Raw genomic sequence first — 25,392 nt, 5'->3', positions numbered from 1 at the left:
ATTTAATGCATGTCTTTGATCCTCGCTGGGATCCAAAACAGCACTTTGGAGAGTGACTTTTCAACATAAGCATAAAAGCCCTAAAAGCCTGAACAGTATTTGCCCAGCTACAGAGCTGCGAGAATTGCTGCTGTCCGTTTCCAGAACCCGTGCAAAACAGGAGTAGGTGCGGAGATTTAAGTCAGGCAACATGCGAGGGGAAGAATTGAACTAGCGTCCTGTCTCGATTTCTCAGCCCGTTGCCTGTTCAGCCAGCAGCGTACACCTTCGGAGGGAGACTAGTGCCCTGCTGCAGTGCCACTGCCCCATCCCTCGGCAGGTTTGCCTTCGGCAGCCTTCCCCGGAGCTCGCTATTGGGATGGCTCCGGCCGGGGTGCATACCTGCACGCCTAGCAGGAGGCCCCCGGGTCCGGGTACAAGTGCAAGGTGGGTAGATCTGACGTTTAGAAAGTTTTGGACACCTTCGTATTTTTAATTTGTGTTAGTGTTTGGGAAGTTTAAACTTCATGCAAATGCTTGTTTGTAGCAAGTCCTTAATCTTTACCGATGCACATAAGGTATTGTCAGGTAAATCTCGATAGACCTGTTAGGGAGGTCCCTTGCCACCCTGCCAGGAGCTCCTGCCCACTGCACCACCAATGGAATTGTCTTCTGCACACCCCCAGGGAAAGGGAAGTAGGTTTATTTGAACCCTCTCAGGAAAACCCATCTCCCACTGGGAGCTGGAGCAAGGCTGACAGCCTTCAACGTGACGCCCACTGACAGGCTCCATTCTCCTGGGTGCACTGGAGTGATTATCTCTTGTGCAGGGGCATTAACATCCAAAATTGCCACAGCCACTTGCAAAGCGAGCATGTGTCGAGACAGTAAGTTCCACAGGAATAGCTCTGTTTTTTCAGCCGATAAGCTCCAGCCATACCGGCATGCATTTTAATACACTAATAGGTGTCCACTGTATCAATAAAAAAGGTCTATTTCCAGAACTACTGTGAGATCTGAAAGCCTGTCCAAAAAAAAAAAAAAAAAAAGTTTAAAATAAATCTAAGGCAGCTTAATAAAGGAAAATGTAACATGGCTGTAAAAATAAAATCTCTTCCACGCTGGAGCGTTTGGCTCCAAGTGAGGATTTGGCTGACTTGTGGTCACAGCTTTGCTGTTTGGCTTCCATGTTCAAACTTTAAAATAGCTACCCAGCCCCGGGTAATGAAGAACAGGTCCGTGCCCCTCGCCACTCAGCAGACTGGATGTATCTTTTTTCTCTCTGTTCTTCTGTATATCTTGGTCTAACAGGAAGCATGTATGATGTTTCTCCTCATCTGGTGCTTCTCCACAGCAGAGGCTGCTTTCTGTCAGTGCCGGTTCACGTCAGATGTTCCTTCTGCAATTTTTTAGAGTTCCCAATTATCATTCCTTCTTTTCCCCTCACCCCCGGTTGTGAAGTGAATTTAGAAACTCTGGATGACAGCAAGTTCAAGGGATGAGCCACTTCTCATTTTCCTCATTCTTGTAATTTTTTTCCTTAAAGCCATACTCTGCACATTTTGCTACTATCAAAAAACTTTGCTTCAGGATCCAATCTGATTTTTTTTCCTTCCCATTTAGCAGCTTAACAGCTTTGTTCAGTTTATCAAAAAGGAATCCAAGTCTTTCCTGTCCCCAAAAATATTCTGCACTGTTTGTGATGAAATTTTGTTTCCTTTTAGAACAGTTTTGTCAAGACATACAGAAAGCACAGGAAAATCATAAGTACTTCTTCTGTAATAATCCAGAACATACTTGAGTAGATTTGTCAAATATGATGAATATTCTGGAAAATTACTGTAATACTTAGAAGTTGGCAAAACAATATTTAATTTGTCCAGTTTTATGAGGCTGGCTAAACCCTGCTACTTTGATTCTTCCCTGGCACCCACAGGCTACCAGGTGCATAGTCACAGCACCGTACTATCAGACATACGACAGAATAATCTCGTTTTGCCATATATCCTTTTTGTAAGCAGCAGAGGGTCGTGTAAACAATGAAATTGCTCTGTTGTCTGAGATTATTTATATTCTTTAGCTTGGAGGCGTTTTTCCCTTTTCTTCAGAGTTTGTATACTGTGCTCTGTCAGGAAATGGGCAGGTTTCTGGGCTGTTTCAGCACAATGGAAAATGCTCTCTTTGTGTCTGGAGCAGGAAAATACTCTATGGCATGTCACTTAGGCATGGCAACAAGTAAGAGATGGTAAACAAAAGTTGGAGCGGCGAGGAATCAATTCCTGTAGTAATGTTTTTTGGTTTGTTCTAAGTCACAACATAACCCTTCTGTCCCGTTTTTAAATCTCTGCCTCGGGTTGTCTCCAAATGCCATGAGCTCACTCTGGAGGCTTTTGCTTAGCACATAATACAAATTGTAGTGTGTGGTTGCTCTGCTGTCTCGGTGCTGCTGGACTGGGAGCAGACTGGATGGGTATTACACATAAAAGCCATCGTAATAAGTCGTCCTAAAGGAGCACGAAAGGAAAATGCAGCATAAAACTGACGGGGTTTGTTCTGCTCTCAGTGAGTGCAGAACAACAACGTCAAAGGTGGGATTGCCTTGGGAAAAGCCCATCACCATCAGCTTCATTCACATGAGCAAAACGAGCCTATCAATTGCAACGAAGTTCTTTTTGCCGGAAAGTACCTATTTATCTTTCAATACTGTATGTTGCCCTGCCTGTTCTGCAGAACCTGCTGTATATTTATTGAAGTAATATGCACGGCTGCACTGATCGTATCATATAGTTTTACTTTTACTTTCAGTTAAAGGAAAAAGTCAAAGATGGAGCAAATAAACCATAAGTAAGTCCATTAATGTTTGTGTCAAACAGTCATGTCAGGAAGAAAAACACACAAAAAACTGCAAATCCAAGTTACTTGATTCTTTATTAAAGATATATTAAGATTGAAATAGGCAAATCAAGGCAGCAGAAGACTAAATAACCAGGCTAGGAGAGAATATATAAAATTACATGACCTGTAACCCTTTCCTTTCTTTCATATTAGAGAGATGCAGTAGCTAGACTAGGAGTAGGATAACAAGTGAAGTGATTTAATTCTGTCATTTCAGAAGTGAAAAAAGCAGCTGAGATGTCTTTGAGTCCTCAACTCAAATCTGTAACTCAAGTTGCACCAGGGGAGGTTTAGATAGGATATTAGGAAAAATTTCTTTACTGAGAGAGTGGTCAAGCGTTGGAACAGGCTGCCCAGGGCGGTGGTGGAGTCACCATCTCTGAAGTGTTCAAAAACATGTAGACGTGGCACTTCGGGACATGGTTTAGTGGGCATGGTGGTGTTGGGTTGATGGTTGGACCTGATGATCTTAAAGGTCTTTTCCAACCTTAATGATTCTGTGATTCTGTGATATATTCTAGAACTGATATTTGCAAATTCTGGATAGTCTGTCAGTGGTTTCTCTCTACATTCCTTTTAAAAGATACTGTACTATACTATATTAGTATTTTTTTGTATATATACTATATTAGTATTGTATACTCTACATATACAAAACTAATCGCTGTTCTATAGTTTGAATCACAGTTTCTCATATTGTGAGCTGGACAGACAGTACCAACATGTTAAAGGCATTTAGGCACCTAAAGATAGAGACAGACAGCGGCAGGGTTTTCAGGACTTCCCATAGGATTTAGGCATCCCAAGTCCCACTACGAGTCTCTCTGCACTGCCAGGAAGAGACTTTCTGTACATCTGGTCTTTAAATATTTGCAGACACATGCACCTATATCTGTTAAACTCTGTGGATGTGACTTATAAACATGAAATGAAACATATGGAAATGCAAGCAATGCAGCAGCACATTATGAAAATTATGAGTGGATAAGCATTGAAAGAGAATTAATTTACTTTGTCATAAAGAGCTGATGAAAATGTTACAAGATTTTGTTCTTATCAATTGACTAAGTCCCCTCAACATGAATCCGTGACTGGAGGGATTATTATAACAGCAGGCAAAAACATTTGTGAACTGTCATCCCTTTAGTAGTTCTCAGTAAAATATGTCTTGGAGTATCTCCTAATTATGTGTGTAGGGGGAGGAGGCTTGGATCAGGTTTACTATTTATGTTGGCCTAAATTTTTGCTCTTTTCAGTTGCACATTGACAACACCTTACGGGTAGAGGAGCGTTGTTCGTGAGCACAGAGGCATTTCATGTGTTTAGATTTAGGCTATTCAAAGCTCACAAGACATCATTAAAAAGATTAACACAACTATAGAAGTAAGGTTGTTTAGAAATACTTAGTGTTAAACCCCCCATTATGATTTCAGAAGTCTACAGTTCGTTCAAATATTTTTTTCTCTGAGAAGCGTCTGGAGTTATTTACATAAGAATATTGGTGGTTTTATGTAATTTAGAAAGTGAACAGTAGAGATTACTTTTTAGACATAAAGCGTGCAATCTGGATTTTGTGGTATCCAAGGCATAAAGCAGTCATTAGCTGTAGCTCCGGATAGCAGTCACACAGGCACTTACGCTCTTCTTTCTTTGTCTGATGTACCTGTAACTCTACAAAGAATAATCACTAGAAGGAGGAGTATAGTCATTCTCCAGCAGAAAACCAGTACTACTTGGTTCAGTCAGGTACGTTGCCTGTAACTGCTCACTGCTCAGTGGTTCAATGAAAAGTGTAAAATCCCCTCAAAGCACTTTACTCATATGGTAATATACTGGAGAGGAAATTCCCTCCTAACCACAGCTAACGATCAGATTATGTGTTGAAGCATGAGCAGTAATAGCCTTTGCAATGGTAACTTCGGTGGTGCCATGACTAGTGTGTTTTATAATTCTTTTTTAATTTTCCTAAATTACCTTCTGCTGTTCCTACACTATATTTGTGGATGCGTTTAACTATTTGGTGTATCTACTTCCTTTTAACTTCTGCTAAATGTATTGGGTTTTTGTTTGTGTTCTTTTCGTACTATGAAAAAGATAAGCAAGACCACTTTTTGTTGTAATCATCTTTTCAAAATTACATGTCACAACTTATTTTGTCTTTCTTTTCTAGAAGAAATAAGCGTAGATTTCAACCATTCCTTAAATGGGAAAGGTTTGACCATGCTGCTAATGATTTCTTGTCTTTTCCAATAAGTTTTCTGTGCCTATTTTGTTTTTATTTACGACGAGATGCGAAAAATTGAACTTTAGACATAATAATATCCAACCATCAGTTTATTAAATGGCATTTGATTAAATATGAGATTGAGTCAAATCCAAATCAGTACATCTTTGTACATCTGTGTCAAGAAATAAATGTAAAAGGATGTAATTGGCACTCATGAGAGAAAAGAGTCTTGTCACTACCCTTAGCTGTTCCTGATTTTTATTATTCCTCAAAAGGGGCTTCTAGAACATACAAAGTGGAAGTAAAGCTAGAAAAAAATACACCTGGCATTTTTTTTTCCTACATAAAACTTATAAAAACTGTATGTTAAACATTCATACAGGGTTTTTAAAAGTTTGTGCACTTCTGCTCAAGAAACACAGGGTTTTTATGAGCTTTGCCTTAACTGTCATTAAATTAAAGGTACTTCAGAAAATGCATGAGTGATGGATGCTACAAATACAAAAGGTTACAATTTATTTTCCTTATAATAAACATGTGTAATTTAAAATAGCACCAGTGGAGGTTTCCTATGCCCATTACCTCAGAGACAAGACAGGTAATTTAGTGCATACACATCATAAATCTTTGTGTGAACTGAGACCAAAATAAGTCATTAGTGTTAAATGTTTAACAATGTGAAGTATTTAAATAAAGCTACTAGTTATTTCTCATCTATATAGAATCCTAGCTTAATTTGAATTAATTCCAAAGTACAAAGTAAACTGCCTCTTACTTTCAAAATACGCTCCGATCATTTGCAGTCATTACATTTATTTTCTTTGTTTCATGCTGGTTTTGTCTAGCCAATACAGACATGTCCTTAATTATATTGGAATCTTTTGAACAAAGTAGATACAACACTTTGGGGCTTAACCAATTCTACTGGATATATTTTCTCACTAATAGAACTGTATATATTCAAGGGAAAAATAATTAAAACTAGAAAATCAATAAATTTAGACATCACATTTACCTGTATTCCTACATTTAATTCTCTAGTCTCATAATGATTTAATCTAATATTCATTAGTCCCAGTTAGCACAAATAGCTCAAATCTCAGCTGGAATAAACCAGCATCAGTCCTGCTAAATTTTTGTACCCCAGATTTTTCATTTAGACTTTGTTCCATTTTACTAAGTGGGTTTGGGGCGGGGGGGGGGAGGTGTTTTTCTTCGGTACCTTTTTTAACAAGAAGGCAGGGACAGATTTTGAAATTTCTTGCCATATGTTTCTAACTGCCTATGAACCACCTTCAGGACCCTGATCAGCACAACTATTTTTAAGGTTGCTCCTTCCTGTTCTTAAAATACAATTATTCTTGTTTCACTGTAGAAATCACACTGTTCTACAATTCTTTAAGTTCCTGCAAGGAAGCTTGCTACATTTGGCTCTCTAGCAAATTCACAAGAAGAATGTAGAGTACTGACTCTGAAAAGACAAATTTATAATCCTGGGTATAAGTATGTTACCTATTAAATCATTTAGTCTCTCACTTCCTTGCGTAGGATTTCAGAAATCAGTATTCCTGAGTTGTTCAGATTCTACCTTCAGAGATGATTTACACTACTGCAAGACATGTCTCTCTTATTTTGCATGGCTAATTTTCTACATTATTCAGCAGGGGAGGAGGAACAGTTGTTTGTTTTTTACAGTTTTGCAGATCTATCAAAAGCAACAAATAAAACAAATTCTATGCAGTGTGCATTTCAGAATCCCTATTTTCACAGCAAATTAAGTTCAGGTGCATTAACTGGAGTAGCAGACAGTTACTTCAGTAGCAAAATGTATGGTGTAATTGTCCCAAATTTAAGGATCGGCTGTACTGTAAGATTTCACATTTATATGGGATACAGAAATAGAGCTCTGATTAGTAAATTGTTTGTAGTATTTTCCATCTGTACAAGGCTTAGACAAAAGGCCCTTCTATGGAATGGAGCACTTGCAACTTTAAGATGAATTAGATTTTGGAAAATTCTCAAGGGATGGAATCCTCATTGCTTGGGTCTTTATAGCACCAATTAGATAAAGTGGCATGAATGTAGAAGTACTGTAAGACACAATATTATACTAGGAGAAGGAATGCCTTCATGACCTTCCATGTCTTTTCCATCTCTACCTTGTATAGCTTTTTTCCACGGCTCCATCTTAGGACTTCTTATGCCAATGCCTGAAATCATTTGGCAAAATAATTATCATTTAGTCAGGCATGATAATGGAGTCAATATGACCCCTCACGCAAGAAAGATAGGATTTCCAAATAAAGTTATTTTACTTGTTACTAAATATGAAATTATCGCTGCAAATATCATAAATTCAATCTTTATTCGGCTTTGCCATGTAACTTCATTGCAACTAATCCAGGAGCTAAACCTGCCTACATGATGAATGCTAATTATTTTGTTTAACCTGTTTTTCCTTCTAGTCCTATTAGAACCTGTTTGTAATCAAGCCTAATGTTATTCATGTTCTGAAGTTAATTTAGAAGTGGATAGTCCATTTGGTTAGTAAAATGAGGTGATTTTCTCACTCACCTGCTGATTCCTCAGTCACTGCGATAGCTAGCACCACCCTGCTCCCTCCATATGACGTCCCATGTCACCTCAGTGATCAGCCTCCAGGAATACTGCCGTAACTGGCCCGTGCCGACCTTCAGGGCAGGATGGCACTCCGTTTTTCATGCTTTCTTCAACTGCTGTGTGTTGGTACAAGCATCTTCCTCGGATGCCTCTTTCGGTGGGGCAGTATTGCTGCAAATTCTGCAGCACTCGAGGGATCAGACTTCATGACTCTGGACTGTCAGAAACCTGTCCAGCTTACACGTTAGCCCTGAGGCTGACTCCAGAGGTCCCTGTCCCATACGCAGCTGAGATGGCAACCTGAGGCACAGTCCCAACGCGCAGCCACACAGCCGGGCTCAGGCGACTCGTGCCTGCAGTGCAGAAAAGCCCCAAGAAGCCAGCTCCGTCAAAGAGAGCATCTGGGCCATACCGACAAAAATCCCAAACAAATTAGTTTCCAGGCGTTTTCCTTCCACTGCCTCTTGATGCAGGTATAAAGTTAGACACGTCCGAGCCAGACACAGTCTGTGACTTTCTTCTGCAGGTTCCCTGGGAGAAAGGGAAGTATAGAGAGGGAATGGAGAGGCCTGACTATATTTTAAGTTATTATTGTGTAACAATAAAAGGTGTGTTAATGCAAGGTACACCTAAGTTTCTATTCCTGTTCCAAAGGGTGCTCAACTTGCCAAGGGATTTCAGGCCCTGGCCTATGAAAAAGAGTCCTATTGGCCTTCAGTAGGGATAAAATTCTTCACCAGCCCCGCCTTTTGTAAATAAAAGCCTCTTGTATTCTTTTGACATTTTGTATGGGATTCCTAATAACAGTTTTGGATTTAAATGCATCAAATTAATAACAAGATTTAATAGGACAAGAAGGAGAAAATCAGATTAAGCCAAAATAAGCACCATTCATGACATACGTAGGCTTTTCTAGTTACACCAAGGATTAATTGCAATAAAGGAACAAAGGGATAGATTCAAGAGCAGGATTCAGTTGACTCCTGCGTCTGACCTAAAATGTTTAAGTTGAAGATTTTGCTATGGCTTATATTCAAACCCTTCCCCTAAAAGTGAAGATGCCTTTAGGACTCGTTTTCTTCTCAGTGTCTAAATGCCACCAAAGACCAGACCAGACCATGCAGTAACACTTCCTACCCTCCCTGTCCCCTGGGAATCCACATGGTAAGTGGATCCTATTGGACCTCCTGGTTTTCTTGCAGAGTAATCCACCTTTGGTACATGTGATTTATAGGATGTCTAACACCACATAAAGCGTGGTCACAGGGAATGCCTTTACACCCAGTTGCTTTGGGATTAAACTGTTTTTCTGGGATGTGTAAGACCCGTATGTCACTCCCTTGCCTGGAGATGGTGATTAGTGGGAAATGAGAAGAAACAAATCAAGAAGACGACTGGTTCTTTTTTCTTTTAAAGAAAAAAAAAAATTAAATGAAATGCTAAACACACTGGAGTTCCTGTAGAATAGCTATCCCATCCTTAGTAAATCTTCAGACAAAAAAAACATCCACAGTGTTTTTCTGAAAATATACTTATGACCCTATGGATACATGCCGGTTACATTATGGATCTTAGCATTTTGATTGTTTGACAGCATTTTGAGAGCAGAGTGCTGCAATTTCCTTATTATCCACTCACAGTCATCTTCTATAAGGTAAATGCATATTGCTGTAACTTTTTCTGCAAATTTTATCAAGCCACGTGCCATGTAATGTCTTTCATATCAAGTTCTTATTTACTAACACCTTTTATTTGTTTTTAATAACAATGACTGTTTCTCAGTTGAGTTCATTATTATGAGCAGATACATTGCTAATGTATCTGTGCTTTTAATTTTGAGATGCATCCAAGCATCAAAGTGAAGTGTGTTATTTCAGAACTTTAATTGTTCCAGCATGCTGGCACTTCCAATAGGTGCATGTTCTTCCTTAATTAAAGACAACTTTTCAAGATCATACACTGCCTCGTTGATCCATGATTGCCTCAGCTAACTCCCAGTCAGCCAGTGAAGTTTATAGACATCCTGCTAAAAACTGAAGACTGAAAAAAACCTGACTCTTTAAACAAGAATGATTTCCCTTGGCAAGATACAGAGATGAATCACTGCCAGCACTTTCCTTTAAGAGCCATGTTAATAAAATTGGGCCAGATAATACTTCTTATTTCTGAAACATCTTTTTCTTAGGCAGCCTCATATTTCACACAGATCTGTGGTAGGTAGCCTGACAGCAATCAAATGCTGTCTAGAGAAAGGAATGAATTTCTCCTTCCATGTATCCAAAATGGGTGTTTTAGTAAACGGATGTTTTCTAAACTGCATTTACAGGGCTCTTTTATTTTTGAAGATAGGTAACATTTTTCTCCAGACAACAGTTTGGACATTGGAATCAAGTCACACATGCCTTAATATTTGTGTAACTTCAATCATTGTACAAACTAACAGAAGTCAAATGTGTTTCTGGCAATTCTACAGCGCTCAAAATTTAGAGTCAAGTCATGGCTATCAGTCTCTTTACAACACACGTCTATACAGCCACATTTACCACAGTATCCAGACACCTCGCAATTTTTAGCATATTTATTCTCAGAATATCCTGGGTGATGGAGAAGCGTTAGTCCAGTTTTACAGATGGAAAACTAAGGCACCACTGTAAGATCGTTTAATATTCTTGGAGTCATCATGACTGCTTGCAAATTGTGAAGACCAAGAAGCACTCTGGTGTCTCCCCTCTTGCAAGCAGCATGACGTGAGTGCTTCCCTGCTAACCTGCCCAGATGTGCACCCGGGCTACACTTTGGCTTTACAACAGAATGAGACCTAAGGGTCTTCCATGCTTTATCTCACCCTCTCTTTCTTCTCCTGCACCTGCTCTGATTTCTCCTAGAAAAAAGACTTTAGGTGATATCGCTAGAGAGGTAGCCAAGGGCTGGATGATTGAGTGACCGGGACTATGAGATGTTCTGGTGACCCCAACTTCATAGGAAGCCTGGTGCAAAACCATTAATCTCCTTTAGCCCTGCGTTAGCACAGTGACCACTAGGTCAGCTTTTCTATGTGGGCACAAAAAGATTTAGGCCAACTTTTGACTTTAAAATTACACGGTCCCCAAGCTACTATATCTATCACAGTTTTCACTTAGTTTTCTAGATGCAGAGGTGGATAGTATAAACATTCAGCTCCACTTCCAAAGATTGTGTCTCAAGTTCTTACACATCTACCCTGTATTTCCTTATTTCCCCTGCTCTATCTGGAAGGATAATCCTGAGTTTTATCTGAAACTGAGAAGCGACATAACAAAGTCAGCCTTTGTTTCTTCTGACTCCAACACATTCGATCACCTTGTATCAAAGAATGCTATGTCAAAGGATATCATACTGCACCCCTTGTTATTTTACTTTGGTGGGAACAACACTTTTAAGATCATACGGTTGTCGACTTTGTCCAATCCATGTCAACCATAGCGGCCAGGCCATGTACCCATGTACCTAATGAGGTACATGAGCTCTAAGGCCATTTCAGCAGGCATATTTTGATGTTTTATCACACTGGTGTAGGCTATATATCTTAGAACTTGTCTGTTAAGATCTGACCAACCACATCTGCAAAATTAGTTCCTGAAACAAGTTCAGGAGAGAGTTCATTGTACTCCATATCATGATTTCTGCTATAAACTGTGATTGCTAAATGGATATTGACTCACTGACTCTTTCCTAGTAGACATTAGACCTTTCTAGAATGTCTTCCTTTCTCCTCTAAGGACTACCTTTTTTCGTTCTCTTTTTTTATACAATGTTTATTGATCACTTTATCATTCTTCTGTACGGTTTTGAAAGAGCGAGATGGATAAATACATTCTATATGGATAGTTGGAACTGTGATTTTATGAAAGTCAGAAATAAATTGTAGTTCAGCTTGTAGCGTGTGTAAAGTAATTCAGAGCCCTGCTACCACCCTTTGTTCTGACTTGAGTCACTCTGTTGTTCCAGTTCTTACGCGTGTGTTGATCAGACGCCCAACCGGGAGGCCGGTTTTATTGCCGCAGAAACAGGGATTAGTGCTGCGCTGCACTCGTTTTCACTTGTGCCCTGATTTTGAGCACTCTTTTCAAAGGTGAGAGGTTAGTGGAGTAATTGAGTGTGCCACTTCACCTGCCTCTGCCTCCAAAGAATTACTTAGTCTGTGCATTATTATTAATGATAGCAAAAGAGAGCAACACTGCTGCTGTACGATCACTGAAGGGTACTATGATGCATTTCGCATACCTCATTTTCCACATCAAGACTCACAGTATCCTTGACACGGTCTTCTAGGAGTTCATTAAGTTTAGAACAGGTGACATGTGGCAAACTATGGAAACTTCCTGAGGCAAAGTGACACTATAAATAAAATTACTCACAAACAATTCATCTTCTCTTAATCCCTTCCTCTCGGAGTATTAAATTGTTCTATGACATATTTGGTATAGCATGTCTGACACTGCTTTTGTCTGCAGTTTTCACTGACCGGTCTTCTTGTAACACTAACCCGGATGCCACTGAAAACAACATAATAAAATATAATTAGAAACAAAATATCTTTTTTTAAATTAAGTTTAAAGATGTTTTTGGTGTGCATCAAGCTGTCAGCATTTGCTGTTAAGAAGACCAGTGTCTTCTTAACACCAGAAGTGTTTCAGTGAATTATTATTTTCTGCTTTTTCCCCCCAATCTTAATGGTTTTTTTAGTGTGCCTTTTGGGACCAATTTCTTAAAGGTTGGTACAATATTAAAAACCACAAAAATTGGACTCAGAAAACTTGTCTTTCACTGCAACCCAATATGAGAATATATACTATCCTGCACTGCTGTTTGCACTGAAATCACCAAACAAAATATAGTTTTTGAAAATATGAACTTTTATTTTGGGGAGGTTTGATTTCATATATTTCACAAATAGCCAATCCTGCCTGTGCTGCTGTATAAAGATGACTCCAAGGCAGCTATCCTATAGACAACGTACAGGGCACCTTGACTTTTCCTAAAAAAAAAAAAACTCAAAGAACACAAGCACTCCCAATTTTTTTAATTCAAAAAACAATACAGCAGAATATTTGGAAAGAGAGGCAAGCTTAAAAAAAAAATTTGTATTCCATAAACCAAAAACTCTTCTAAAAGTGTAACTGAACTCCAAATAAACTAAAAAATTACTTGTTTCTTTTCTTCTGCATTTCACACAGCCTGTCCAAAGAAAGGAAAGCAGATTTAATTTTTGGTGACTGATGTTTCAGAACAGGTAGTTCCATAGAGCTTCTCAATGGGATGCCTCTCACAGCGGTGAGGAAGGAGTCATTTATAGCTCAGGAGACAGAATAAGACCTTTCAAGTTGCATCTAACCTTCCTTTGGAAATTCTTCCAGTTTAGTTCTGCTTCTTCAGCTAGAGGCCAGCTCTTCTGACTTCCCCCAATACAGAGCTGAATCTAAACCTGGGTCAAAAAAAAGGCGCATTGTAAATATTTGGCTGAAGAAACTGTGGGATTGTATATGGCTGTGTCTTTTTTTAGTTTTTAAGGTGCTCCAGAAAACTTTCTGAGAAATAACTGGCTCCATCAGCTGTTCTCTATTAAAACTGTAGAATACTGCAATAGAAATATAATTCTACTTTATAAATGCTCATAAAAAAATATATATAATGCATACAAACACCCGTAATGTACATTTTAAGTCTAAATGTGTGTTTCTCTAACCATGTTGGCATTACCAATTGGAATTTCATTGCATATCATGTGGCCGATGGAGAAGAAACATTGAAATCAAGCTGTTAAACACACCATCTCCATTTTTTATTTCACTAGAGTATGTTTGCTGTATTTTTAAAAGAGCATTGAAAAGCCCAGGAGATGAATTCTGCTCTGAAATTGCCATTTACTGACATAGAAATAGCTGTAAAAATGCAAGCGGAGAAAAATACAGTATAGCAATATATTTTCATTTATTTGGGGGAAAAGTAGTTTTAAAGAAGAATTATAGTCTGTCTTCTGAATGATAAAGCAGTATAACTAGCATTAAACACAGCTGAAATTTTGTAATGACCAAACCTCGGCTCATCCAAATCCCCAATAGCATTAACTCCCTAGAATGGGGCTGTAAATTTGATTAGCCTTACAACAGACATGAGACACAAATGTTCTTCCTTATACAGTCATATTAAGTGGCTGCAAAAGAAGATGACACGGCATTGTAGAGCAGCACATCCAACCTTTTTAAGCCAGGGACAAGCTCCAGCTGACCCAGCTTTCATAAGGACATACAGGGTAATTTCATGAATTCTGATATATAACATGAGGATTACATATGGTGAGGTGAGGGAACATTTAGCAGCTGCAGCCTTCCTATAAATCATCGAGAAGCTTTTGTTCATACTTTAGTTCTCTTGATTGACATTTTCCATGTAACCTACATCGCTGAACCTTAGCTTCTGTCTGTGCTTGTTTAATTTGGTGCTTTTTTTGGTATATTTTCATTACCATTGTGCTATCCTCTAACATGAAATTTGATGTTGAAACTCCTGGTGTGTTCCAATTTTACATGGAACTAATCAGCGTATTGGACAAAAACCTTTCTTTAAAAGGTTATAGAGGCATCTTAGGGAAGATTTCTAGAAGTGAGAGTCAAGGACTAGAAGGAACAGTAAATTATGAGGCCTTAAAATTTCCAGGTCAACAGAGTAGCAGCAGCTTCTCTGGTGAGCTGATGGTGTGCACCGCGGCACAACTCCCCGTGCTCCCCACGCGCGCCGATCGCGGCCGGCACCGCCCGCAGTGCTGCTCCCGGGTTTTGGTGCTGCTGATCGCGGCTCACCATCACCCTGCCTCGTCCCGGCTTCCCCAGCTGCCGCCGACCTGCGGGCTGGGGTGCCCGCGCCTGCCCACACCACAGGGAAGGAGCTGTGCGCCGGTGGTGCCACCCCGGCTCTAAAGCCGGGCACGGTGTATCTGGTGATCCAAGAGGTCCCAAGTACGCGCCTGCTGCCAGGCCAGGAGTTGCAGAGTTTTGCTGTTGTTGTTATTAATTTATTGCGGTTTTATTTTCGTTCTTTTTGCTAGGTTGTTCTGATAACACATTTCTGGCATAGCTTTATATTCTGATCCCCTGGTTTTTGTTGTCGTTTGGACACGGTCCCAGTTGGAGTGAATTTCTGAAACGAGCCCTGATTCACTGATGAATCACGCTACTTCTAAAACAAAAATAAAAGAAAAAGCTAGAGCGGTTTACTGGTTGTAGAAACAAATTTCCAACATCAAGAATAAAACCACAGATATATACAAATGGAAAATAAGAAACAGTTTTATGGTAATGAGAAATGGAAACATGGGAAAAGTACCATTATGAATTTTGAGATCCGGTATTCCTTTTTATCTCTTAATTAGACAGTTTACACAGTTGTTTTATAAATACATATTTGGCCCTACTATTAAGGAGATTTCACAATACTCCTTAAATAGTGCAGCCTGGCTGAGAATCACGTGGTGCGTGCTACTTAGTTTAGGGGGTAAATGGGAACTATTGTTTCTTACTCATATTTGGTATTTTGTAGCACTATAACCACGGCTCGTGCATGTTGGGAATTCAATCTTTTAATTGTTATAATGAAGGTGCTTCAATTTATCTTGTAATCTCCATTTTATGGCTCCTCCCCATGAAGTGCATAGCAATGGTGGCTCATGACTCAGTAAGTGTTGAGAGATGTGTCTCCTTGGGCCTGCCAACTGGCTCCCTCCTCCACCAGGGACAATATGGCTTAGGCCTGAAGCTTCCTGGCTTCATGCAGGTGCAGAAAGAGACCATTTGCATTTCTGTAGTTCACACGCCGTCCTTATGTCCGCCAGTGCGAATGCGGTGTGCTGCATCAAACTGGCCAGTCTGCCACTGGTTGGGGGGCTCTGATCTGAAGCTAAAATTCGCCTCCTGACCAGCGGTCCCGACTTCCCAGACAAAGCTGTTGTGCCTCCTGATGGTTTTACAGCTTCACAGCAACTGCTAAAACAAGCCAGCTCTTCAAACACCTGTTGAAGAGTCCTTATTAAAGTCTTCGTAAATAACTACATACAATGACACACCTCCAGACCCTCTGACAGGGATGTGAAATATCTGGGCTTCTCTGGCAATAACTGGTTTTCTGTTTTTCTCTTTGGGGTCTCAGACAAGCAAGTGGCTTTGCCAAGCTGTGGGCTTGTTCTTTTATTCAATATTGTTATGACCAATAACATGTATAGCCAAAGTGCCAAATTGCAATGAACAATGTTATTATTGTTGCTACCAAGAGCACTTCTTGGTAGCATCTGCTCAGCAGCTGGCTGTGGGTGCAGCTGGTCCTCCTCATGCTACGGCAGGCAAGGACCTCTCTGTGCTTCAGCGGTCCTGCTTCAAACAGGCAAACACCGATGGACGGAGGCACCGACTTGTGAGAAGCACCCTGAGATGATAGCTGATTCACAGGTCACTCTCTCAGTAGGAATTTACACACCTACAGCAAAAGCTATGTAGACCTCGGACATCTTGCAGGCTGTCACCTCCTCTCTTTCCCCAAGTGCCAAACAAAACACTGCAAAGACAAAGGCTTGAACATACGGATAAATAAACAGCCCAGTTCTCTACGTTACTGGACTTCAACAGATTTCTCCACTTTCTTCTCAAGAACTCCTCTCACAGATTTCCCCACTCCATGTAATATAAAGTAGACACCCTCTCGTGCTGGGAGGAGGTGAGAGGAGGAGTCTGTACCTTCCAAATCCTTCCAGAGATCTATGTTTTTGGAATATTTCCTTGCTCCCAAAAGGATATAGAGATGGAAACCCACACTAGGAAACCAAACATTGTAATCTGTCATCCAGGATTGGGAATAATGGTATGATCCTCAGTACCCTTTCAGTATATCAAGGAAATTGATTTACAGCTCTCGGTGTGCAAGACACGCTTTCACAGAAACATTCATCCCGCACATAAAAGACTTTCAGATTAGAACTGTGTAAACCTTTACTACAGCACATCACTTTTCACTGACTCACATAAGGTTTTACAAAGGTCTTAGCGGCAGCACTTTAAATACGCACTAAACTTCATTAAGCACTTATCACGTTCCAGATAATGCCGTGATACTCTTGCAATGCGTCAGATGCCTCAGAAGCCAAACCCCACCTTTCCCAACAGCATGAAAACTGGCACATTCATCAAATTTTGCTCCAGGGATTCCTTTCAAGTTTCAATCCTTAGTCTCCATTTCTCCATGGGTCTGTGAAAGTGTTTCTTCTCACAGTGGTGTTGCATCCAAGGCGGGTGTGGGAATTCGCAGCAGCGCTGTCAGGCCCATCCCCGAGCTACGTTACACTACGACAAGGTTTCCCTGTGGCTACTTCCTAAATTTTTTGCCAAGAGAAATTTTGCCCTTTCCCGTTGCCCAAGTTCCCCATTTACCCTGCAGTGCTTATCAAACCTTATTCCAGCCATGAACAACTTTGTGCTCCTTAAATACCGGTAGAATGTTAACCGCCTATTTGCACAGAACAAAATCCTTCCAGTAGTCCCCTGTATAGTTCTTCTCCTTGGCTGAGGAGTTAAAGGTGATACACTTTCTAGTCTGAAATTTTAAAATGGATCTTAGATCCGATATGCTTCTTTGATACTCATACATGTAAAAATAGCAAAGCCCGGGTCTCGGTGACCTCCTCCAGATATATTAAGATATTAAAGGTAAGCATATGCAGTAAGTGTTTGCAGAACTGAGACTACAGGGACTTGGTACACCAGTCACAGTGATAACTTGCCCTACTAATTTAGTAGGTGCACACTTAAGCTTCAAATCATGGGCTTTTCCTGAAAATAGCAAAATACTTTTTCATTAGATATTATTCAGTAATATTCACAATGTTGGCAGTAAGCCAGTCAATGGATTTTTGGCTAAACAAACATAATTCGCTTAGCATAAACTCTTACCATCAACAAACAAACAAAAAAAGCCCAGATTTACTCTGCTTTGGGGAAGGCCTGACATCTAGTCCCAAGAATTTCAGTGGTTAAAAATGCAACCACACTCAGATTATGACTGTACTGGGGAAGCCGAGATTCATATTGTTCAATGGCACCATCTTCAGTCAGCTACAAAGCTGATTGTTAACTGGCTTTAATAAGAAGTCATGTTCATCTGTCCTAAGTCGGGAGAAGAACGTGGTATCAGTGCTCCTGAACTTGCATGGTGTGGTGGTACAATCTCAGGAAATCTACTGTTGCAGGAGAAGTATCAAGAGTATGGGTCTCCCAAAAAAGGGAAAATCTCTATACATTTTGTCTGCTTTAAAGTGAGAAGAGAAAAATGGCGATGGCATACAGTCACTTCTGGGAGAGTCGTGTCTTGGTTTATTTTTCTGAGAGGGCAAATTGGTTTTGTTTAATTATTTGTGAAGTAATTTGTAGATCCAGATTAACGTAAAAATACTTTTTCAGGTTGTTTCTTCATTTTGGAAATAGCTTGAGAACACCAAATCATGCAGCATTCTGGCCATATAAATACTCAGAAAGATCCCATAAATTAAATACCAATTCCCAAAGTTTGTAATTAACTTATGCTTCTTTGAAAGTATTACATACTGACCTAATTCCTGATCTTTCTTTATGCTTCAAAACTAAAAGTATTCAAAACAACATTTCACCCAATAATGGAATTAGAGCCCATCCTCTTCTTAGGTTATAGTATAGATACTTGTGGGAGTCTAATACCATAAATAAATGACATAGTAAGTTTATTCTTGAAAACGACTTTTAGCTCAAAATAAAATTATTGGAACATTTATTTGTGAGGCAGAATTTTAGAAAATGGTTTTAGTTCTATGTTTACCAGAAATGTATCGCCAGTTGCCAGCCAGCTCCTCCCCATCTTCTTCTTCCTTTCTTCCTGTATGCATGCGTGCTTTCCAAATGGAACTAGTATACGTAGGCACCTTGTTCTTACAGTCAAGCCTAAGGGAACTGAATGAACCTGGATCTAAGAACAGCTTTTTCGTCCTTCCAAGGCTGACGAGTGTTTGACAGTTTGTGTTTCCTTTTCAGCTGACCCCCTGGTTGGAAGTATTGCCACTCAGTATATGACTAACAGAGCAGAGCACGACAGAATGGCCAGACAGTGGACCAAGCGATATGCCACATAGGAACCTACTCTAGGATTTGCTGGACCTGTGCAAGCACATTCACTAAGTGCATCAATAGCCTTTCCCTTCATTCTTATTTTTTATTAAATTTTGAACCATTTTGTGACAAAAGGTTGTCCTTACTTTCTTTTCGGTTTTATTTTTATTTTTATTTGTTTTGGGGTTTTTTGTTCTGTTAACTTGAAAGTTGTTTCCCTCAAGTGTAGGCAGGGAATTTTGGTTATCAGTGCAAAGAATGTTGGATCTGTAATAGTATAGAGCTTTGTCACAAAGCTTTGTATTAATGTGTGGGGTTTTTTTCTTTCATGTGGTTTTGGGGAAAACAAACAAATTCAGAATTATATCTTGTTTCTACTTAAATGTAGTGTTTAGGGTTATTTTTTTGTACTGAAGTCTTTAATGGTGGGTGCATGCTACTGGGAACAAGTTTTGTATAAAAGCTTAAAATCAAGAATCACTGTGCATTACTAAGACTGTGTTTATCACTAGCCTTCTGTTTCCCACACAAAAGGCTATTGCGTTGAACAAATTAATATGTATTTTGATTTACTTAAAAAAGAAAGTGCTTGTAAATTTCTTAGGGACCTGCCACTTTTGACTGTGGATCAGTTGATGTACACTTGTATTATTAAAGCACTCAATAAAACACTGTGGCTGATAAATGCACTTCTTGCAAGCCGGTGCTTTTGCATTTGTACAGTATGGGCTGCATAGTCCTCACATAATACAACGGCAGGTTAAGCAACTATTTTAGACCTAAACTATTCATTTCTTCTCAACAGTGCATTTCTTAACTTAGAATTCTTCACTGTGTATATCTTTCATATACAAACATCTTCCAGATTTCAAGGCCTTTCTTTCTCATGCTGGTGCTCAGCTCGGCTATTCTGAAGCCTCTTGCTGCATCTTTTATACGCTGGCTTCACTATAGCCATCTTGTTACATTTAAAATAGTTGGCTATAAAAATGGCCTTGAAGTGAAAGCAGAATATTGATGATGATTTTATACAGCAGGCCTGATTTTGCCTTTCTCCAAGCTCTTTAATTGTAAAAGCAACTGTTATTTAAAAAATAAATGAAGGTTTTCGATGGGAAAATTGAGCCCATTGCACCAATCATTCCCAGCACGTTCAATGGCAAGGGTATTTCTATTTAGATTTGACCTTCAGGCTAATTTTAGATATGCAGCCATAGAAGGAAAACTTCTACTTGGCTAAGGAAATGTGTGGGTGTTGTGATTTAGAAAATATATACTGTGATGCTGATATCTAAATGTTCTTTGTGTTGCAAGATATATTGGAAAATCCCTGTCTCATATAAGTAAATGCTAGAGATGCTATATATAGTGCTTGCCTGCCCTCTCCCCTCTCTCCTTGCCTCTTATGTTTAAAGGAGATCCTATCTTAAAGAAGGTAGATAGATACATTACAATAAAGACAGATACGGGGAGACCCCATACCATTACATTCCAACCCAATCCAACCATCCGGAAAACTAAAGCAGTCAAGGTGACACCGTAGGGCCTCTACGCCAACCACTGTGCTGCTCAGCTTTTCCAGGCTGATTTGTGTTTGTCTCAGCCATTTGCTAATAACTGAACAGACGTACAGCTTGAATCTACTGGTGACTTGTCCTCTGTGTGAACGGAAGCTGAATGTTGACTTTGTTGTAGGTAGTATATAACTACCGCCCTAAGAACCATGCAGTTGTCAAAGAAAATCAGTCTCTTTTGATCAAAGCAAATGGAGAGTCTTCTGGTGTCTGTAGAAGCCAACTGTTTACAAGCACAGCCGTACAATATTTTGAGGCCAACAGATCCTAAATACAGACATGAAAGAGCAATAACAGTTCAAAAATAAAACAAAACCCAAAAACCAGACTTCTCTGAGCCAAAACACTTTTCTCAGGACAACTGTTATATGTGCTTCCCTTGGAAGTTGCTTCCACCATACAACTTGCTGTGAAGTACCTCCACGTCTGAAGGGAACCTTCCTGCTGTAAAAATACAACAAAGAGGTAAAAGGATTAAAAACAACTGCATCTTGCCCAGTACAGTAACTGTATTACTTCTCCTCTTATCCCATCTGATGAAGAGATTCCTGCCATAAAAGACCTGTGTCCCCTGAGACAGCAATTAATGGGCAATTTCAGATTTCTTATGAATTACTTCAAGCGTCTGCCACTCTGCAGCCTGTATTTACACTCAGCTGAGCAGAATACAGTAATTTCCCAGGTACATTTTAAGCCTGCTTGAAAAAGAAGTCTTTAATTCCTACTATCATCTCTTTTTTTTTTCCCCAAAACATAAAGAAGACATTATAAACAGAAAAGCCTATTGTATCTCTAATGAAGATGTAACAGAAAGACAGCTGAGATACCTTGGAGGGGGAATCAGGGAATCACAGAATTCTTAATAAACCTCTATTCTCAGTTCATCAGCTCTCGCTTGCCTTCCTTACCGATCAAAAGCTACACAGTTTGAATTTGCAGGTAAGTTGCCCTCTGTGTAAAGCTGAACAGTGGCTTTGTCCTAGATAATATAAAACTACTGCCTTAAGAACCATGGGGATCTCAAAGAAATAATCAGAGAGGATCAACCCACATTGATTAAAGCAGATGCAGAGTCTTCTGGCGTCTGCAGGAGCCAAATGTTTGCAAGTCTGGCCATAAAACATTCTCCTCTATTTGCAAATGTGCTCTATTTGCCTCCCAAGTAATTCTTTTTCTTCATCTGCTAAACCTGGGAAATATGAAGTGTTATTTGAAACCTGCTGTTGTCACTGAGGAGAAATGATCCATCCCCAACAGAATTCAGTCTGCCAGCAGAGCCCCACTGAACAATAATGTATTGATGTAGTCTCTTTCTCTCCTTTTCTTTTTCCTATGTCTAGAAAATATTGTTCAGTCCCACCTTTGCTCTTCAGATCCTCTGCAAATTTAGCTGATTCCTGCTTCCTCTTTTATGCCAAATCATCTTTCTAACTTCTTGTAGACAGTGTAATCCACATGCTGCCCTCCTACAACTGGGTATGAAGACCATTCAAATGACTCACGCATATTAAAACATATTCAATAGCATACAGTTGTCCTAAACCAGCATATAAAGGCCATCACTTCAGCAAATATGAGTATTTTCTCTGGGACACACAAATGCTACAACAGGGTTTCGATTTTTAAAGACAACTCACAATTTTTCTGAATTCAACTGCAATATCAAATAAACAGTATTTAATTTCCAGTAACCCCAGCTAAATGTCACTGCCCCATACCCTTTGAGTTCAACTCGGATGAAGCAGAAGTCAGGGAATTCTCCAAACTGTGTTTACTCATTCACTAATTATGGAAGTGGCCTTCACATCCTCCTGTCCAACTCAGCAGCTGATTTCCCTTTCCAGAAAATTACAGAACAACATAGGTTAAATTAAGGTAACCAAAAAATCCTCTATTTCTAGATACACCCTTTCCAGACTGCTCCAGGAGTGCGTTTTAGCAGCTCATAACCCTTTTGATTACATGCATTCTGGGTGATGGCAGCCAAACAGTTAAAATACATTAAAATCAGCTGCTGTGCCATGAATAAGGCAGGAATAATTCCTCTTCAAAGATCTTTCTTCAGGTTTTCATATTGTGAGCTGCAGATGGATACACAGTCATATCCCACGCCCGAACAACAGGCAGCAGCTCACAGCCCTCCTTCCCGGCTGCCCTGTGCAACGATACCCTTTAAGTATAAAAGACCAGAGGTCTCGGGCCCCATAAACCCCAAAATTGGGCCCCTCTTCAACCTTTTAAATTCTGGCCCCACGTACGCTCTGGGTGCGGTGCAGCCTCTGAGCTGCTCTTTCAGCATGTTGTTACAGCATGCTCCCTCTCTCCGGCTGTCTTCTCTCCGTCATTAATCCCTCCGGCTTACTCCTCCTTCTCATTCACCCTTTCCTTCTCTCTGGCTGCTTTCTTCTGCTTGACTCATTCATTACTCGCAGCTGAGAGGCCACCCAGGATATTGATCCCGGTTCAAATAGCTCTTCCTGAAGTTGCTTGAGCGTAGTATTTTCTTTGTCCCCTGAAGTACATGCCCAGAACGTGCCCCCAGGCCCCATCTTGCTCCCTCTTGCCCGAGGCACTATCTACAGTAGCAGGCAAAGCAGAGGCTGCTCCGCTGGAGTACGCAGATGCCACGCGATGGTTCAGACAGTGCAGCAGCACCCAGTTACTCCATCCCCAGTGTTATCCTGGGGTCCCTTTTCTCCTTTCCAACTCTCAGAAACTTCTCTTCTCTCTGTAGTTGGATGTCTTGCCCCAGGCCCAAGGTGCCTGCCTACGTTTGGAGTTGGACAGACTGAAATAAGGACTTGGAGTATAAATTCTGGCACCTCCAAAGTCCACTATCCAGCCTTGGCAGCCCCAATTCCTGTAGAGCCAGCTCTGCCTGCTGGTCTTCCATCTTCAGTCGCTCTTTCTTCTCTTCTCCTTTTCATTCCTTTTCATTTCTCCTCCTATCCTTTCCTCCACGACATCAATACAAAATCTTGACGCTTCCTTCCCCCTTGCCTCAGCTCAGTCATGGCTCTGTTCTTCCCCTGGTGCTAACGAGACCATGTCACGTAACGCTGGGCCTCCCAGAGCTGCTTGAAATCCCCTGATTTTTAGGTCTTGGAAGCAAGAAAGAGCTTTGTATGAATTAAGTACTTCCTCATTGTGCCACGCCTGGCACTGGCTATAAACTAAATCACTTCTCCCACACACGTCATTAGCAGTAATGAAATCCGGGCTGGCCTGCCTCTTTAGCATGACATCCATATGCAAATACATTTTCTCAGCTCAAACGATCTGCAGAGCCAATGCATGGCTGTTTGGGATGCCTCCAGCAGCCTCTCAGGTCACAACTGGAATATATTTGGGGATTACTATTTACCAGGAAGAGTTTTATGATACCTTTAAATCCATCATTCTGCACCCTAATTCCATCATGAACTTTAATAGGGACCTGCAGCACTTCGGGATAATGAAAAGGGCAAAGCAAAAGATCCCTTTCATGTCTACTTTGATTGTGAAAGAAAGTAGTCACGGGCTAATGAAAGGTTGAAATAAAGACAAGGCTACTAAGCCATTCTAATCCCTTGCCAGTCCTAAATTAGAAAAATCCCACTTCATGTAACAGCTAAGTAAAAGCTGTATTTACTTCTATAGGTTTTGCACAGCTGAATTTAAAAAAACAAAAAAACAAAAAAACAAAAACACTGTCTAGGTGCTCCAGTAGTAAATGTGGATGGTCAGATCATGCATTTCAGGAGAAGCTTTCTAGCAAAATGCTTCAATTGGGAAGAGCTTCCCAGCACCCTCATCTGCTCCACGCCTGTCGGGTTGCATGCAGGACTCCCCCCTTGGCAGTCCCTTGGGAAACAAGAGCTGGAAACAAGCACCTAGGGTCACTCCTTATTGTCACTACTCCTCAAATACACTCGCTCACAACAGGCATTTGTTGCTGCAGAATCGGTGCCAGGGTCCCCTTTTGTGTCACTGAGGACCTTGGGGTCAAGAAAAACAAAGGGTCACACTTCAGTTTCTGTGAAATGCCTCCTTTCTTTGCAGTTGACTCATAGCCTTTGTAAGGCCCTGAATGGAGTCTCTTCACATGAATGGAGCTCCTACCACACAGATTTCAATGCAGCCCCACTCCTTTCTTCACTTGTCATAAACGGGGCAAAGATAGTGCCCGTCGCACTTTGGAAACACCTTGCTTGTAGCAAAGCTGAACTGCACTCTTGCCCATCGTCAAACTCTTCCCATTTATGTTTCTCAGACACCTCTCAATTATAAGAGCCTTTCTCTAGCAATCGCTCCTCAACACCAAAGACCTGCAAAAATCCTGCTTCCTTCTTCCTTTGGACTACATGCAACCTTCATCCCTGCTCCTCTGCTGCTCCCCAGTTCCTAAATCTGCTTCTTCACGCAGGCTTCAGCGACACACCCTCCTTGCTAAGCCTACCACCCCACCAAATGCCAAAGTCTCCTCTGCTTCAGGCTTCTCGCAGCCCATCTCTGTTTCACCATGGTGCGCCATCATCTCACTGAGGAAGGGAAAGGCCACCCCAGTGCCTGAAAATGCTCACATCTTCACAGAAAAAGGGATTAAAACCTACTTTATACTCGTTCATTTGAAAGAGCAGTTAATACTCTCGGTGCTCAGCACCTACACTAAGGCACAAATACTCTCTGCACATCTCCTGGTCTCACAGTTCACAACGGCACTCTCCGTTGGTCTTACAGGAGGAGGAGGAGTATTGTAAGTAGTAGCAAAATGGTTTGTATTAAATGCCCTGGATGTTACTTATCTAATAAAATGAATGAAACTTTCCCAAAAATCTGTGCGGTGGGAACTTCATCATCTTTTACACAGGAAAATAATTGTGTGAATTAAAGTCTCTCCTGTTTCCTGTTCTGCTTCATTATGTATTGTCCACCCACTGCCTCTTGCTGCAGTTTTAAAAGA

At 40.5% G+C, this 25,392-nt stretch overlaps 1 protein-coding gene across 2 annotated transcripts in view; it reads left to right on the top strand.

The window, feature by feature from the left end:
- The window catches only part of LOC309417907 (ubiquitin-conjugating enzyme E2 E2), a gene marked incomplete at both ends in the record, with an annotated part of 320,158 nt that overhangs the window by 189,761 nt on the left and 105,005 nt on the right, over positions 1-25,392 (top strand). Inside the window, one exon of one of the 2 annotated variants that reach the window (XM_082015530.1) lies at positions 18,802-19,632. The exons of the other annotated variant lie outside the window; for it this stretch is intronic. Coding sequence (XP_081871656.1) covers positions 18,802-18,899 — 98 coding nt within the window. Of the gene's footprint in view, positions 1-18,801; positions 19,633-25,392 lie in introns of those variants that run through there. 2 annotated transcript variants of the gene reach the window in all.

The sequence above is a fragment of the Phaethon aethereus genome (assembly GCF_964289735.1).
Source record: "Phaethon aethereus genome assembly, chromosome: 2".
Taxonomy (NCBI): Eukaryota; Metazoa; Chordata; class Aves; order Phaethontiformes; family Phaethontidae; genus Phaethon; species Phaethon aethereus.
This window is presented reverse-complemented; position numbering and strand designations above follow the sequence as displayed.